This window comes from Drosophila busckii, chromosome 3L (assembly GCF_011750605.1).
Source record: "Drosophila busckii strain San Diego stock center, stock number 13000-0081.31 chromosome 3L, ASM1175060v1, whole genome shotgun sequence".
Classification (NCBI taxonomy): domain Eukaryota; kingdom Metazoa; phylum Arthropoda; class Insecta; order Diptera; family Drosophilidae; genus Drosophila; species Drosophila busckii.
Genome location: NC_046606.1, coordinates 5,875,111 through 5,890,197, shown reverse-complemented (window position 1 = coordinate 5,890,197; position 15,087 = coordinate 5,875,111). Strand labels below are relative to the sequence as shown.

The following is a 15,087-nucleotide window of genomic DNA, read 5'->3' as shown; positions in this document are numbered from 1 at the left end:
AGACAACAATGCGCAGCGCGCGCTTCGCTCGCTCTATAATAAATTTAGCTCCAGTCATGCGCCTAGGCTGACGGCACGCCAATTAAAATTCAAGTCGCATCGCCGTTTAATGTCATAATTATGAGCCAACTAAAGAGATTTACGTATATTGTTTCATAACTTGCCCAGGCAATATGTCCCAAGGGGGGGCTGCCCGAAAAAAAAGTTTTTGTCGTCTGTCGATTATAAGATGGTACAGGTTGACAGTTGTTAGCCACGTCAGCTGCTGCTGCTGCTGCTGGGCGTGAAATCGCTAAAGTAAAATTATATATATATCTCTCTCTCTGCATATTAATAATTTATACAACATGCAAGTCGCGTCACGTAACAGAAATAGCTAAAATTTAATTAACCAAATTAGCTGCAAAATTAATCAAACACAAACAGTAAATAAAACCAACGCCGAAATGCAATTAATCAATTAAATAAGTTTTTTCGCTGCTGCTGCCGGCGATTTTGTAAAATGTAAAATGAAAAACTCTACGTTGTCATATTGAATTTAATTCTAGCTGCTTATTGTCATGCAGTTTGCCACAAAAACGAGCTCGATTATGCGCAGTAGAAAATATTAAAGCAGTAGCATATATTAGTTAAAAGTTAGCCCACTTAATTTGGAGGCTGGAAAATTTTAGCAACAATAGTCAAGCTCCATGTAAAATCGCCTCTAAATGTAACGACGATTTTATAGTGGCCATCGGGTACACGCTCTGGAAAGTGAGTGCCGGTTAGCACACAGGCGTCAATGACGTAGTGTGCCCAAGGAATTGGCAGCTGAGGCTTCTCACCCAAGTCGGGCAGCTGCATGCAATGCCCAAAATTGTCCACCACCATATTCTTGTATAAATTCTTCAAAGCATCTGGAAAAGTTGTGGCCGGCACAGCGTAAGGCATTTGAACATAGTCGTACTCAGAGCCAGTTTGACTGCGCCAGACTTTTGTTTCAACCTGCCAAAGATTTAAAGTAAATACATTTTTATATATAAAAGGGTATATGGAAAAGAGTTATTATAAAGCAGCTGTAGCTTAAATATATATAGTTTCAGATCAGGCAACAAGCTGAGTTCGATTATAGCCTATGTTCTGCCTGTGTATTGCTGTCTGTATGAGCAACAAGAACTCAGAAGACTATAAGAGCTAGAGCAACAAACTTTTGTATGCTGACTCTTATATTCGTAGCTTATAATTTTGTCACATTGTCTCGCTCCCCTCTCTCTCTCTCCCTCTCACTATTTTGATACATTTTTTATATACAAAAGGGCATGTGGAAAAGAGTATTATGAAGCAGTTGTAGCTTAAATATATATAATGCAGATCAGCAACAAGCTGAGTTGATATGGCCATGTTCGCCTGTCTTTCTGTCTGTATGAGCAACAAGAACTCGGAAACTATAAGAGCTAGATCAACAAACTTTTGTATGTTGCTTCTTATATTTGTGGCTTTTATTTTTGTCACATTGTTTCCCTCTCCGCTCTCTCTCTCTATTTGCTGCGCTTACTCACCGTATCAGTTTCCGCTGGATCGTAATTCCAATCAATGCTGCCTTCGAACCAAGGTCGCTGACGCCCTTTTCTTGCTATACGTATATCGGGCTTAAGTCTGCTTTCGTCCTCGCTATATCCTGTTATGGATATAGGCTCGTAGTCCCAAAGGCGCTGCAATTCCAATATAATTTATATTTATATGTTATGCAGCTAATTTTCGACTCGTTAGTTACCTTGCCCATGCAGCAGTGCAGCAGCAGCCAAAATATGCAAACTGACAGCAGCAAACGTAGTATAAACATTTTGATTAACTAGCTGCAGCTATAACTGACGCTTTTATATGCTTGTTAGCACATTTAATTATATAGCACACGTCGCTATATCTTGCACTTGTTTGTACTTGTTAAAATAATCAAAAAATCAGCACAGCAATTGCACTAAATTAGTGTTAATAATTAATAAAAATCAACACTCATTGTCTAGTAAGTTATGCATTTAAATGAAATTGCATTAAAGAGTCAGCAAGCCAATTGACCTCAACTTTATGTCGGTCATTTATATATACACAGGTGTGTATATGCTTGGAAATTTAATCAAACGAAAGCTAGAGGCAATTATGCTTTAAATACAATTAATTAATCATGAAAATACACACAGAGTTGTTTAAGCAGAGCGAGTGAGTGAGCAAGTGAGCTGCCTGTTATTTCAAGCGTAGTTAAGCGACAATTTATTTCGGCCCATTGGTTGTTGTTGCTGCTGCTGCTGCTGTTGGCGCCGCTGGACTTGCGGCGAAATATTAACATATCCTGCGTGTTTAAGTTACGCATAAAATTATATCCTGATTGAATTGCTCAGCTGCACGTAAAATATGCGAATTTCAATAAAGTTGCCGCTGCCACATTGTAGTTGCATGCAACTGCTATAGGTTGCGCTCTTGTTTTTGTCCACGCAACGCGTTAAAATGCGCACCCACGCACATAAATCACGTGCGTGAATCTCTGCCGATCTCTGTGTGTGTGTGTGGGTTAACGGAAAATCAGCAGACGCTGTTGCTGTCTCACTCTCGCTCACGCTGTTGTGCGTGCATGTTTTTGTGTTGTGTATTAACGGCCTATCGGCTGCTGCATATCCGCCAACTGCACAGCATGCTACAGTTTTATTATTATTGCTGTTGTCGTTGCTGCTGTTGCTGTTGCTGCTGTTGTGGGTGTTGCCGTTTGTGCTGTGCACACGTGTCAATGACAGCAGTGGACACATTTTCAGTGTCGTGTTTAATTAGAGCTGCAGCTGCCACCCAGCACCCACCCAACACCCACAAGCAGCAAGCTGCAACGTCTGCTGCATTTTCATAGCCTGACATGCTTGCCAGCAGGCAATGCTCATAATATGCTTAAGTGAGTTAATAACTTGAGATATTAAGCAAAGAATAATTTAAAAGCACAATCAATGACTTCAATTTAGTTTAGAAGTAAAGTTATGTGCATTATTTTTGGTCAGTGTATTGCTAAAGCGACTTGCTGACAACACAAATGCTAGCAATATTTTTATTTTATTTACAGCTTTGAGCAAAGAATAATTAAAAATTACTATAAAATGTCTACAACTAAGCTTAGCAATAATAATTATTAAAAATACATAAAATTTAAGTTTATATTGTAAATCGTTGTGTCCTAAATTTTTACAGTCAGTGTATTGCCGCAGCGACTTGCTCCACTTCGTTAGAGTTTGCCATTATTTTATTTTATTTATAGCTTAAAGGCTTTTAATCTCTGTTGACGCTGCGCATTGTTTTATATGTTAGCGTAGGTGTGTGCGTATACATACTAGCATGACTGTATGTATGCTGACACGTGATTTCGCAGCAATTAAGTGCAGTTTTGTTTATTTTTTAGCCTGGCAAGTTGCTTGATTTACTGTTGCGTGCGCTATTAACTAAACAAAAAAAGGGGGCGTGGCTGTGCATAAATTACTCACAAGTGCACATAATTTGTTGGCGTTGCGCATACGCCGCGTACAACATGCTGTTGATTATTTGCCTTGGCCAAATCATTAGATTTAACGGCCAAGCGGCAAGCAACAGTCACATTTCTTATCATTTAAAACGCATAAGCAACAGAGACAGGCCCAAAGTGCAGTCAAGAGGGCAGACAACCCAATCCCAGCTCGCAGTTCGCTTGGGAAGCAAACGCACAACGCAATCCCAGCCAATAGACAAATGCCAGGCCAGGCCAGAGAGTGAAGCGTATATAATGTTGACATCATGAGCTCACAGTCCCAGCAGTCGACGCAGTTGCTTATGGCATTGCAGCCGCTGTCATATGCGCAAATTAGTCGTTAGTCGTCGACGGCGTCGTCGTCGTCGTCGTTGCTGCGCGAGTTTAATGACTTTGGCGTTAGAACTCGACGACGTTGCCGCTGCTGATGAGGCGCATGATAATGGCCCCATGATGGTCGCGTTCTTGTCAAAGTCTACATCGGCAGGCAGCATCAATGTCTGCCACATGTCGAGTGTGGGGGGGGGGCAAAGGTTTTAAGTTGCCTCTTGCCGCCTGCAGCTGCACAAAACTTGATGCTGGTTGCACTTCAATGCGCCATTCCCATTGCCAGCGGCATTGCATTGCATTCAGTTCCGGCTGTGTGTTTTCTATATGTGCCACATAAATGTTGCATAATTAGCATGTCTCTTTAGCTGTAGCATATTGTCAACTCCTTGTATGCGCTTACGGGTGCCTTGACTCGACAACAGCAGCGCACATCTCATGCAGCGAATTATTTGCACACACTGACAGAAAAAGAAATGAAGCCAAATAAGTTGGTACTAAATAAATGAATGGAATATGCTTATTAAAATATGTACTATATACTTTTAGATTTCATATAATAGAAGTACACAAGTTTATTGAGCCAAGCGTCGAACCAAGAATCGAGCCCCTTCCCCATCCATTGCAGACTGCTGTTCATTAAGTCACACAGCTAATCTAACAAACTATTTTAAGGCATTCATTTTTATAATAAAGCAGTATTAATTTAAGAGCTTATGCCTAGCTGCATATATCAAAAACCCAAGCTTAGCTTAGTTAAAAATATTTAATTGATATATTCGTGTATTTGTTTTTGCTTTTATATTTTACATTTTATTTTTCTCTGTGCACTCCTATGACTTGTAGCTGTGTATTAGCTAAAGTTGCGTAGCTAATGAACTCTTTTATTATATAAATTAAGCATTAAATTTGAAGTGACTTGCAGCTACATCAACATTAGTTAATATTCGTTACCCACTGACAACTAATTGAAACTCAATTGCTTAAGCTTTCTTTCTGCACTAAATCAAAGCGCATTGCTCATGTAATTGTTAGCGCTAAAGTTGTTGTTGTTGTTGCTGTTGTTGGTTGTTGCTGTAACTGTAACAACTTTTGCAGTTTGCAGTTTTCACTTTCTATAGGAGCCAACGCATTGCCATGGCGACACTTGCTATGAAAGTGAATTTTTGTTTTGTATTTTAAGCTGCTTTTAGTTTTTTTTTGCTACGCCGCCAACCAAAGTTGAAGTGTCGTTAACCCAATTTGAAAGCATTTGGACAAGTGCCATGCAAATGCAACTCAACTCCAATGTTGTTGTTGTTGTTGTTGTTGTCTGCAACTTTTGCTTTCGCTGACCAAAAACGCCAACAAACCAGTTCAGTTCAAAGCGCTGTAAAAGTGATTTTAGGCCTTTATTTTCGTTGATCGATTGCAGCAGCATGTTGCATGCAGCTTAGACTAGCAATTGCTGCTGTAGCTGTTGCAAATTTAATGATGTTACTCTGGCTGCTGCAGCAATTAGCTGAGTGCACTACGCTCTTATGACTTATGGCCTCGTCTCGGCAATTAAGCTGGATAATTTTATCATAAACTTTGCATCTCTGTTTTTGGTCAAGTGCAGCAAGCGCACACACACACACACACACACACATAGATATAGTTTGCCTAGCTTTAGCTTTTAGCCTCAAAAATGCTCAACTTATGAGCTATAATTGCTGCTCTGTGTGCGCCCGAGGATAAACTTTAGCTCTATGCTCTTATTCTATGCGCTTGCTCATCTGTGTGTGTGTGTGTGAGCAACCGCACTAAAATTGTTGCAAATTGTTTACTGCAATTTGTCTTGGCCAAAGAAATATTTGCATAAAATTGCGCACACACAAAATATTATTATGGCTTTGCCTAACGAAATTTCACCAAGAGCGAGCACAACCAATAATAATAAACAAAAATATTTTTGTGCATCATCAACAAATTTGTTGACTCTCTCGAATGCAATTAAGATGTGTCCAAAGTCAATGCGACTAGAGTTGGCTATTAATAATGTAAGCCAAAAGCAGCAGCAACAGCTTGCCGCTCAGCCTGAGCTGCAACTTCAATTTTGATGGCAACAGCTCGTATACGTAACGTAACGTTTTTATATTTTGCTAGCTGCAGCCACTTGAATGTTGAATCAGTTGCAAATTTCAAGCGGCGGTCAAGCGCACGGCCTGACCAAAGAGTTTGCCAATGTGCAGCCCAAGCACAAGTGCCAAGTGCCAAGTGCAGTGGCAGTTCCCACCCACCCACTGGGCTGGGCTGGGTTTGGGTTTGGGTTGGGGGCAATTTGTGTAGCACACACACTTGGCCCAGTTTCGAGTATGAAATGGATGCATTTGGCAATGCATTTGGTTATAGCATCAATGCAGGCCAAAATGCAATCAAATTGCATATAATGCGTATACGCAGCGTTGCACCTAATGCCAAACTATGCACAGAGCTTAAGCTTTAAATACTTTTCTCTGCACAGAGTTTTAATTGCAAGTTGCCAAAGCGGCTGCAAATATTTACTGGGCTTAGAGTGTAAAATAAATTGGCAAAAAAAAATAAGTAATTCGAAATTGATATGGCTGGCAGGTAATGGCCAGGTTAGCAGAGTGCTTTGCTTTGAGTGTATTGCAACTTTTGCAAGTTGATTTTTGCCAATTTGTGCACAGTCGAGAGAATATGGCAACATAATATTTAAATATGCCAAGTGTGCGACTGTGTGCGAGTGTGTGTGTGTGCAAACTAACGAGCCAGCCAGATTGAAAGTATTTGCAATTGCACTTGCTGCCATTTCATACACAGAGTATCAACAAGAAGCAAGTTTTTATATTTTTTTAGTGGCTGGCAAATGTCAAAAAGTCACAACGATGTTTGCTTACAAAAAAAAAAGACGCTAAGCACTGCCAATAAATTCTGTCTCAATCAATAAGGCAGTTAGTTGTCAAACACACACATACACACACACACACAGACAGAATCGGAGCAGCTGCCTGACTGGCTGGCATTAGATAAATTCTTAGTTCAATGCGTGCTAGCAACGCGTTGCTCTGAGCTCCGTTGCTGACAGCCAACTCTATTGCTATAAAAATACAAAAATTTACACAAATATGCACAAACACATACACACACATATACATACATACGTAGCTATGCGTGTTGCTAGCGCTTCCTCAAATGCCTTTTGCCGCTGGCCGCTAGCAATGTCGGCCTGTCAAAGCCGCATCTTATCTTCATTTGCTGAAACGTAGCAACGACCGCTGTCCAGTGCCAAGACTAAGCCCAAGTCCAAGTACAAGTCCAAGTCCAAGTCTATGGTTATAGCTGTAGCTGTTGCCAGCTTTTCTATTAGCAGACGCGTCGCTCTGCCGACTGCCGTCCAAAATCATTTGGGCTATTTAACTTTTAAGACTAATTAATTACGAAAGCGACGAAATGAGCAATGTCTGACGCATAGTCTGATGCCGCAGCAGCTGCTGAACTATAGCGTAGAGTATAGAGTAGAGCATAGACTAGAGCAGAGAGACTAGACTAGAGTAGAGTATGAGTAGTAGTAGTCTAGAGTATAAAGTAAAGTAGAGAGTAGAGAGTAGAGAGTAGAGAGTCGAGAGTAGAGAGTAGAGAGTAGAGAGTAGAGAGTAGAGAGTAGAGAGTAGAGAGTAGAGAGTAGAGAGTAGAGAGTAGAGAGTAGAGAGTAGAGAATATATATGGACTATAGAATACACTATACGACTATTGAGTCGATTATGGAATAGACTAGACTAGTTTATATTATAAAGTTAGAGCATAAACTACTCGTCACAACTTTAGCTTTGGCTTTGCGTCTCAATATTCTTGTAATTTTCCATTTTCTCAAACACTTTCCGGAAGGCTTCTGCTTGCGCCGCTGTTGCCTTTTTAATTAGTTGCCAGCCTCACCGTCTGGCTGTCTATCTGTCTGTCTGTCTGACTGTCTGACTTTGGTCAGCCAAAGTCAAGTGGCCAAAACGCTGTCGAAGTGCACGTCGTCTTGTGGCCCAAAGTTGTAAGTAGCCTAGCGCCTCGCATGTAATTGACGTCGCCGTCGTTGATGGCATCGCTGCCATCAGCTGCTCTCTTCTGTGTGTGTGTGTGGGAACTTTTGCAGTCTGCTTTGGGTGTTAGGGTTCATGAACTTTGTCTTAAGTAGTTTTAGTTCTTTTTCTTTATGCGGCTTTAAATGATTTCAAGTGTCAGGCGCGTGTAAATCGGTAGCCGAAACTCAAACACACACTAAACGAGGGCACTAAACATTTATCTGAGAGCTCTGCGTGGTTTATGGCATTTCTCAGAGCGCAACGGATATTGTAAAAACCAGTTGAACCTTTCGCCTAGACAAGTTCGTTAAATATTTTGTTGTAGTAATTAATTTAGTTGGACTTGTGCACAGTTAATTAAACAACGTCAACGCACATCGATCAGGCTATTGAGACATTCAACTTGAACTCGGCTATTGGGCAAACAAGATTTTTGTGCGTCGCTGTCAAAAAAGTTGTTGCAGTTAACTGTTGTTGTTGTTGCTCTGTGGCTGCGATGAAAGCAGCGACGAGGCATTGAACGACGTCGGCGCCAATGTAATTGCCCAAAAATAAAAAACAAAAACGCAAAGCTAAGCTGACTGACCACAACCGCTGGCAACTGCCAGCGCGCACTCCCCCTCGCGCTTTTAAATTAGCTGCTATATAATTGCACAAAATGGCGGCGTTTTAACGTTTAATCAATTTGTCAGCTGTTGTTGTTGCTTTTGTATTCTGGTAATCATAAACTGGCACAAGGTCTGGTTTACTGCCTGGCCTGGTCTGGCGTGCGTGCGCTCATCTCACACACAAATGTGTAACGGCGGCTGTAAACCGCTTTAAAAACTGCGTTGGCTGCTCGAGTTCATCAACTGCAACAAAACCTTGATGGCCATAAAAAACAAAAACAAAAACATGTTCCCAGCAACAGTTAAAGATTTAGCTTAGCAGCAGCTCATTCAGTTGGAAAGTTGTTATCGCTGCGACAGTTTTGGCTTTAGCTACTGTTAGACTTAAGATTGAATGCAGTCTATGTTCTGGTCAGCATCCGCTTGCACACACACACACACACACACATATAACTCACACACTTGCAGCGCTGTTCATTACTCGCGCTGGTTTTCTCTTTCGCTTAATGTTTGCTTTTAATTAACAAATCATCGCATGATCATTAACAGACTGACAGAAATTAAGCTGATGATGATAATGATCAGTTTCCCTTTTATGCTCATTTGTCTTGGCTTTTGAAAGCTTATTAAATTCTTATACATTTGGGTAATTAATAAACTGAATTGACTCACTCCATAGTAAATTTGAAACTTATATAATGTGATCAAAGCTCAAATAATTGGCAGCGCTGTTTAGTTAACATTTTGATTGTTTTGCGCACCCGAATGTTCAACAGCTTGGCATTCGATAATAAATACTTTAACTAATAGTTTATACTATATCTGAAACTTATACTATAGCCAGCTCAAAACTTAAATGATTTACATTGAGAATAGCAGATCTGCATAAGTAAAACTTTGATTGTCTTAACCACCCAAAGTTCATTAGAATTTAAAGCAAATTAATCAGTTACCTTGGTATTCAATTGTATTCTTATAATATAAATTTATATATTTTTTATTTATATATAATTTATTTGAATCTTATATAAGCTAAAAACGATTGCAAATCCGCATCAGTAAAATTTTCTTATTAAATTCGTTTGAGTTTGCAGCAAAGTGTGAGTGAGTTTGGTTTTAATTTTTTTTTGTTGTAATAATAATACTCAGCTTATTGTCTTTTGGCAATTGAATTGCACTTTAACCAAGTGTTATTTACTTTTCGCTTGTTGTTGTTGTTGCTGCTGCTGGCGTTTATATAAGTTTCATTGGCGTCACTTAGACTTTGATTAACACTTCCTCTTTCGTACTTTTCCTGCTGCAATTTGTCTCAGTTTGGCAATCTCTAACTAAAAGCGACGTGCTGTTATGCACTAATCAAATTGCAGCCCTTTACTCAACAACTAAAGCAGCGAACAGCAAATCGCTGGCTCGACTCTTTGGCTATATAAATCAGTCAACAAAATGCTTCATTGTTATCGCTAACGGAGGGAGCAAAAAATTTGTAACTTGCGATGCGCTGCGCCTTTCACCTTTCAAATTCAATTAACTGCAAGCCAAATGGCAAAGCCAATCTAGCAAAATTCGTAAAGCGAATTGCAAAGCGTGGGATGCTCTTGGTTTTGCCGTAGTTCGTTGCCGTCGCTACGCAAATATTTGCCATCAACATTTTTGTACGCTAATTTCCTTGGTAAATTTCGGTCTGACATCACGCGCGCCGCGCTCAACGCGTAAAGAGTAAGAAGCGTGTGCGGGTTGAGGGCGGAAGTATTGATAGACATTTCAAAATAAAACACGAAATTGTTGCAGTTCAGTACACACTATGAGAAGAAGAAGCAGCAGCAGCAGCTGTAGCTGTAGCTGTAGCTGAAATTTCGTCACATATTTTTGCGTAAATTGCCGGAAAATCGCAAATCATTGAAGATAAACATCGGCAGTCAAGAAAATGAACAGAAGCCAGCAGGCAAAAAGGGAGGCGTGGGAGACACTAAAGATGAATGCCGAACTCAACCAAATATTGAACAATGTTAACACACACACACACACACACACAGAAATTTGGCAAGTTGTGTTTCCGCAGCAAATGAAAAAAATGTGTATAAAAAAAAAGATTGAAGGCAGATCAAACAGACAAAAAGCGTCTGTGGCTGGCGGCGGCTCAGCTCTGCGGTGTTGCCGCCGCCTGTTGTCGAAGTCAATGATGCCAATAAGCGTTGGCAATAGAGGGGCGCCACGAATTGCTGCTGCTGCTGCTGCATGCAACAAGCGCAGCGCAAAACGTTTTCGTTACGCTTGAATTGAATTTGCTGAAGGGGCACGCTTCGCTCGCTCTCTATGCCGCTTGCAACAGTAAAAGGCCACAGCCAACAAGCAGCGCTGATAGTTGTAGAATAACAGAATAGAGAGTCAGGACAGACAGACAGACAGACACTCGTCGTCATCTTTATTTTCTCAACTTTCGGGCTGCAGCAATCTCAACGCGTCACAATTCGTTGGCTTTTCGCGCATGGACTGCAAACGTTAGGGGGATTTTTTTTTAAAGCAGTGTAGACGGAACGTGTTAGCGTCGAATAAGTTGCATACAAAGCAACATACACTCGATATTTATAACTAATACTGCTGCTAATCGACTCTGCTTAGATATAAGTAACTTGGGCAACGGCTGCTGCCAACTAATTTAAGCCATAACGAAACCTTAGCCACTTTCAAATTTTGTAAGCTCTTCGTTGGTTGAACTTTGTGGGCTGCCTTTTAATTTGTGTGCGCACAATAATTTGCGTTTGTTGCTTTTGCTTTACAGCTGATTACACTTGAGTTGGAATTTAGTTTGCTGGCATTTGATTGTTGCTTATCAGTCAGTCGAACAGACATGGACTATAATGCTTAGCTCGCAATTATGCATTGCTAACTTTTCATAGCTGAATCTTTTATATCGCGCGTGCCTGCGACTTGGCACACAGGCCTTGGGGCTTGCACTTAGTTTGCCATTAGCGCAACTCTCACTTTTCGCTCGCTATTAATGATAATTCACACGACTGTGAAGTGTACTTTAATGCGCTGCAAATTGTGGCGCGCGTTAATTACTAAAGCTGTGCCTCAGGCTTGCCTTTGCTCGCTGAGGCATAAAACAGCCAAGCGAAAAGTCTCTCGCTCTCTTATCAGCCAGCGAAAGGGATCTGGCCCTGACATGATGCGTTTTATAATTGCATTAAATTTACACTTGTGTGTGTGTGTGCGCCTCGCTGCACAATTAAAAGCTGTCAAAATTTTATATCATAAATACCTTTGGTATATCTAACGCACACAGCTTTGATTGTCCTACAGACAATAGCGCACAAACAGTCGAAAATTTGAAAATCATTTTCACACACGACTGCATTTCGAATTTCACAAAATTTTCGCGCTATTGCGAGCGGAAATGTTTATGGCCAAAAGAAATGCCGCCAGGCACCCGCACAACGGCAGCAACAACAAGCAGCAGTCAAGCGATAATGAAGCCCCGCCCATAGGCGTGAAATCAACGCTGCGTTTGTTTATCTATAGCCCAAAAAAAAAAGTCAAAAAAAAACGATTGCTAGTTACTGCAATAAAATGAACATTTGCGTGCGCATTGCTGTTCAATTGTCTGCGTTTGTTTTTTTTTTTTGCGGGCAGCAAAATTAAATGTAAAGATTACAGTTTGGCAGGCACACACAAAAACGTGCCAAAAATAAATGTATAAATTTACATTGTTATATATCATACAACCGAATTGTTAACGCAGCATTTAATGAGATAATGTTTTATTTATATTTTCATTGCAGCTCTAAAATATTTGCAACAACAGCGAACCATAAATTGCCCAAATTAGTTATACACCAAGGTAAGCGAAATATGTCTATGAAAATAAACAGTTGAATTGTTTTGTTTGCAGTTGCAAGTTAGCCTTAAGTGCTTGGTACTGAATTCAATGTTTATGCAGCTCATTAGTTGTGTTTGTTCGTTAGTTAGCGGAAGTTTGGGGATAGACTAAGAAAAACAAGCAGTAAAGAAAGAACAGAGAGTGGAGCTGCTAAGCTGGGAAGACTAGAAACTCAATAAATAAATAAATAATTAATTAGTAGCTGATCAACTGATAGCTAGCAAACGTTGAAGAAAGTTCGTTTTTGAAATACTTTTGAAAAAAAGTTCCCATGGAATAAATTCTTAAAAATATATATATATATATAAAATGCAATTATTTTTATTGATATATTCAAGAATACAAACTTAAATATAAAATTAGTTATTGAAGAAGATTGAAGATTCGTTTTTGAAATACTTTCGATATATAGTTCACATGGTATAAATTCTTATAAAAAATTTAAGGCATTTATGTTATCAATTTCTATTCAATTCAATTCTTTTTATTGATAAATTCATTAGTTTTCAATTGCCGTAAGTTGACATAATATTTATTTCTCAAATTAGCATAGGTAGGGATCTTTTCTCTCTGTTCCTCTCTTCCCAATGCATAGCAACTGCCTCATATCATTATCAATGCAATATACATAAGCTACTTGCTCCTTCTCAATATACAAACCACTTATCTCTCTCTCTCTCTCTCTCTCTCTCTCTTGTTGCGCCACTCAGAGACAACAATTTTCGTTTGTAATTAGAAAAATCATTCAAGTGTCGCATAAGCCATGAAGTTTGCATTGCGGTTGCATCATAATTATTGCTTAAAGTACCATAAAGTTGAATTTGTGGGCATTGGCTGGTGGTTTGACGTGGGCATGTCAAGCGCAGACCGCAAGGCCAATCAAAGCGTCATTGAAACGGAAACGGAAACTGCAAGTCAAATGGCGTTGCTGCTGGGCCGCAGGAAATGAAGCGCACAAGTGGCCCCAAAAAACAGTCAAACAGTCAAACGGCAGCTTGCTTGAGAAGTTGCAACACACCGCAAAGCGACCGCAAATTAACGCGCAGAATTCTTTGCGAAAAAAAAAAACGCTGATGAATTATTAAAAATGACCAATGTGAAAATGAAGAGCAGCCAAGCAGCATCCGCTTGATGAAGCTGCAGCCAAGGCAAGCGCTGTGCTGTGTGGCAAGTTTGTCAAAAGTTAACGCTGCTTGCCGCTGCCGAAAATGCGTTTGCTGCTGCTGCGGTGACTGCGCCGCTTGAATGAGCGCTCAAATGAACACCGCAATGAATGTGCACCGCATGACAAATACGTAAAGTTTCTTTTGAAATTAAGCAGCATTTGCTGCCAATTCTTAACTACATCAGCGCCCAAACTTTGTCCTCAAGAGCGTCGACGAGCGACGAGTTTTTCGCTGCATTTTAGTTTCGCCTTTTCTTTCCATTTTTTTATTTTTATATATCCTTGAGCACTTGCCAACAGCTATGGGAGGCCAAGCTTTGCTCATTTCAAAACTTTTGACACAGAAACTAATTTTGGCAAGCGGGTGCTGCCAACCAAAGCAGCCAGACAGCTGCAACTCGAGCAGCAACTGTTGCTGTTGTTATTGTTGTTGTCGTCACACAAACGGATTCTGTGCATTTAGTGGCTTTTCATTCTTTTGCTGATTGCAATATTTCATTGCCTTTGCGGTTCGTGTGTTGCATACTTTTGAGCGTCACTGAGGTTTGCCTTAATTAATTGCCCACCACCCAACCAACCAACCAAACAACCAAACTGTCGCACACCCACCCACCCCACCACCCATTTTCTTTGCGCTTTAGCCTTGCCTGTCAACCGTTTCAGCAGCTGCATTTTTCGCATGCCTTTTGCATTTTAAAGTGCTTTAGCCAGCGAATGGCGCTTTAATTGCCATTTGATTTGATTTACGTTGCCAGCCACCCAGCCATCCACCTGCCCCACCCCATTACATTGTATGCAATTAACGCCGCAGCTGTAAAAGCTATTTGTACGCTTTGGGCCCGGTTTGTGCAAAAGGGCCCAGAGCCAGCAATAATTTGGTACAATGCGTTTGCTGTCAAATCAAATTGTCGTACACAGCATATCAAATTTCATGATTTACGGCACTTTGATTATGCGTTAAGTGTTGCTCACACTGCCAAGTTAATGCAAACTGACAGCTAAGCATAGTTTCAATGTCAATGCATAAAGTTGCAGCTATATTTTTACTCAGTGTATACTTTAGTTGAATTTCATATGCTCAAAAGTTCTGCACTGTTTGCTTTCATTTTGCCAAAAAGAAATTGTTAAATATTTGCATAAACTTTTCTTCAGCACCTCTGTAGCTAAAACTTTATGCAGCCAAAGCAATCTTCTAAGCATACAAAGCGACTGATAGACAGACAGAGAGACGGACGCGCAGACTGGCAGATTCAATTCAAACAAGTTGCCTTGAAATTAAGCCATTAAATGAGGCCAAAAGGCAAAGCCGTAGCTATGACGTTGAATACGTTGAATGCTTGCAATCATATTTTGCATTTTCTCTGTGTGTGTGTGTTGCATGTTGCACATTGCCAGCAACTAAATGTCTGTGTGCTGAAAGCAATTAATGAAAATTTTATTGCGCTATCGATGAGTTTTGTAAACGGCTGGCAAGCAAATAAACTAGAGGGGGGGAGCGGGGTAGTCAGCAAATGAGCAACAGCGCTAAAATTTGCACA

The 15,087-nt window shown here is 40.3% G+C and overlaps 2 protein-coding genes across 2 annotated transcripts in view; one reads left to right on the top strand and one right to left on the bottom strand.

The window, feature by feature from the left end:
• Nucleotides 1–529: 529 nt before the first annotated feature.
• LOC117134763 lies at nt 530–1,789 on the bottom strand. The gene is made up of 3 exons (XM_033293406.1): nt 1,754–1,789; nt 1,539–1,691; nt 530–984 (listed from the first exon to the last, which is right to left on the bottom strand). Exons 1-3 carry the CDS (start codon nt 1,760–1,762, stop codon nt 646–648), a joined length of 501 nt encoding a protein of 166 aa, XP_033149297.1. The 5' UTR covers nt 1,763–1,789; the 3' UTR covers nt 530–645.
• Nucleotides 1,790–12,280: 10,491 nt separating this feature from the next.
• Nucleotides 12,281–15,087, top strand: part of LOC108600374 (AF4/FMR2 family member 4) — a 35,580-nt gene continuing 32,773 nt past the window's right edge. The window contains exon 1 of the mRNA XM_017987912.1: nt 12,281–12,345. The gene's annotated coding sequence lies outside the window, so the exon portion shown is untranslated. The remainder of the gene's footprint in view (nt 12,346–15,087) is intronic.